Source organism: Hordeum vulgare, chromosome 1H (genome assembly GCF_904849725.1).
Source record: "Hordeum vulgare subsp. vulgare chromosome 1H, MorexV3_pseudomolecules_assembly, whole genome shotgun sequence".
NCBI classification, from domain to species: domain Eukaryota; kingdom Viridiplantae; phylum Streptophyta; class Magnoliopsida; order Poales; family Poaceae; genus Hordeum; species Hordeum vulgare.
The window spans coordinates 83,297,475-83,299,081 of record NC_058518.1 but is presented as its reverse complement, the minus strand read 5'-3'; the positions used below and the strand labels follow the sequence as shown (position 1 = coordinate 83,299,081).

Genomic DNA, 1,607 nt, shown 5'->3' with positions numbered 1-1,607 from the left:
TAGACATGAAATATGTCATCATCTCTCACTATACATGATGAATGTTTTCATACATTTATTAAAAAGGTGCCCAAGCGGTGATAAGGAAGGAAAATTCCGTTTTATTTTCTTGCAACAAGAGAGTGGTATGCCTGTACGAAAGAACTATGATAGAGACTTGGTATTTGTTGCTAAGAATGAAAAAAACATGTATCATATTTGGAACATATCTTTACATTACGGTAATTTTTTTGTTATTATTATTTTTATCACGTTGCAACGCACGAGCATTCAACTAGTATAATGTGCATGGGTTTAATGTCACAGCACGGCCTGTTTATGACCGGGCCGCCATGGACCGTGTGATGCCAGACACGTTTAGCACGGGCCCTGGCCAGGTTTTGGTCGATCACTCCCGTGCGAAATGCTCCCCCCAAAACACCTTTTCCCTTCCTGCAAGAGAGAAAAAAAAACACCTTCCCTGTCAAAATTACTACCCCTCCTCTCGTCCGACGGCGGCAGAGGGCACCGACTCCGACCTTCGCCGCCCCTGCCTCGCCCGTCTTTTGATCGGAGCCAGACCGCCGGAATCGGTAGGTTGATTCGCGCTTGCTAGATTCAGGCCGCGTCTTCGTCAAAAGGCTGATTGTCTCTCAACCAGGCTTCGCAAGGGCAGAGCAGCAGGGGCAGATCCAGGCAATGGAGACTCACCACCACTCCGTCGCCGACGGGCGCGACGTCGACGGCCCAGCCTCGTGGACAGCAATTCGCCACCGGCTGTCCCGGGATTTCATACTGAGGCACGAGGAGGCGCGGGTGCGAGCCGCGGAGGCCCAGGCCGCCCTAAACGGGGACCACTGGGAGTGGGACGACGACGGCTCGTATGTCGTCATCGATCCGGCCTCCATGAAGGCCATGGTGGCCATGGAGACGCCGAAGGTGGGCGAGACGAGGGAGCAGGGCTGCGCGGTGTGCCTCGAGGGTTTCGTGTCCGGTGGCGAGAAGCTGAGGATGATGCCCTGCTCCCACTCCTTCCACCAGAGATGCATCTTCGACCTGCTCCTCCGTAGCCGGTTCTGCCCAGTCTGCCGTTTCGAGATGCCTCCCCTGTCCGCTGACGAGCCGGAGCCGGTGGCTGAGAAAGCCGCTACGACATCTGAACAAGTTGGCAGCAACTCAACTGGAGAATGCCCATCCACTGAGTGAGTCACTCTGCTTGCTGCCGTCCCTGTTTATGTTCATCTGAATATCTGATTAGCGATCACAGATAGTGTAATTTTGTTCGAGATTACTGTCCTCAATGTTTATCAAAACTACCACTTCGTATCGAACCTTGAAACAAATCTCACCATCTCAGTGGTGACTCCTCACCCTATACATGAATCGAGGTTATTGATTGGTTGAGTTTACAAAGTTCATTATTCTTCCGGTAAAATTGTTCTAGTCATAATGTATCGATGTAATGCCTTATTGAAATATATCTGGAACAATCATCAGAATACTTTATCGAGTCCGGGGCTGGACAGATCCTTCAAGCATCTGTGGATAGCCAGGATTCCTCTTAATATAAGATCAAAGTATGGTTATACTGATCTGGCACAATGCCAGTGCTACGGAAGATAGTATGA

The 1,607-nt window shown here is 50.3% G+C and overlaps 1 protein-coding gene across 1 annotated transcript; it reads left to right on the top strand.

Moving 5' to 3' along the window:
• The first annotated feature begins 408 nt into the window (after positions 1-408).
• On the top strand, positions 409-1,185 carry LOC123397025 (E3 ubiquitin-protein ligase RNF181-like). The gene has a single exon (XM_045091742.1). The coding sequence runs from the start codon at positions 679-681 to the stop codon at positions 1,183-1,185; it is 507 nt and encodes a 168-aa protein (XP_044947677.1). The 5' UTR covers positions 409-678.
• The last annotated feature ends 422 nt before the right edge of the window (positions 1,186-1,607 follow it).

Bases quoted from the DNA above. Each gene is read 5' to 3' on its own strand.
- LOC123397025 (XM_045091742.1), top strand. From the start codon at position 679: ATGGAGACTCACCACCACTCCGTCGCCGACGGGCGCGACGTCGACGGC.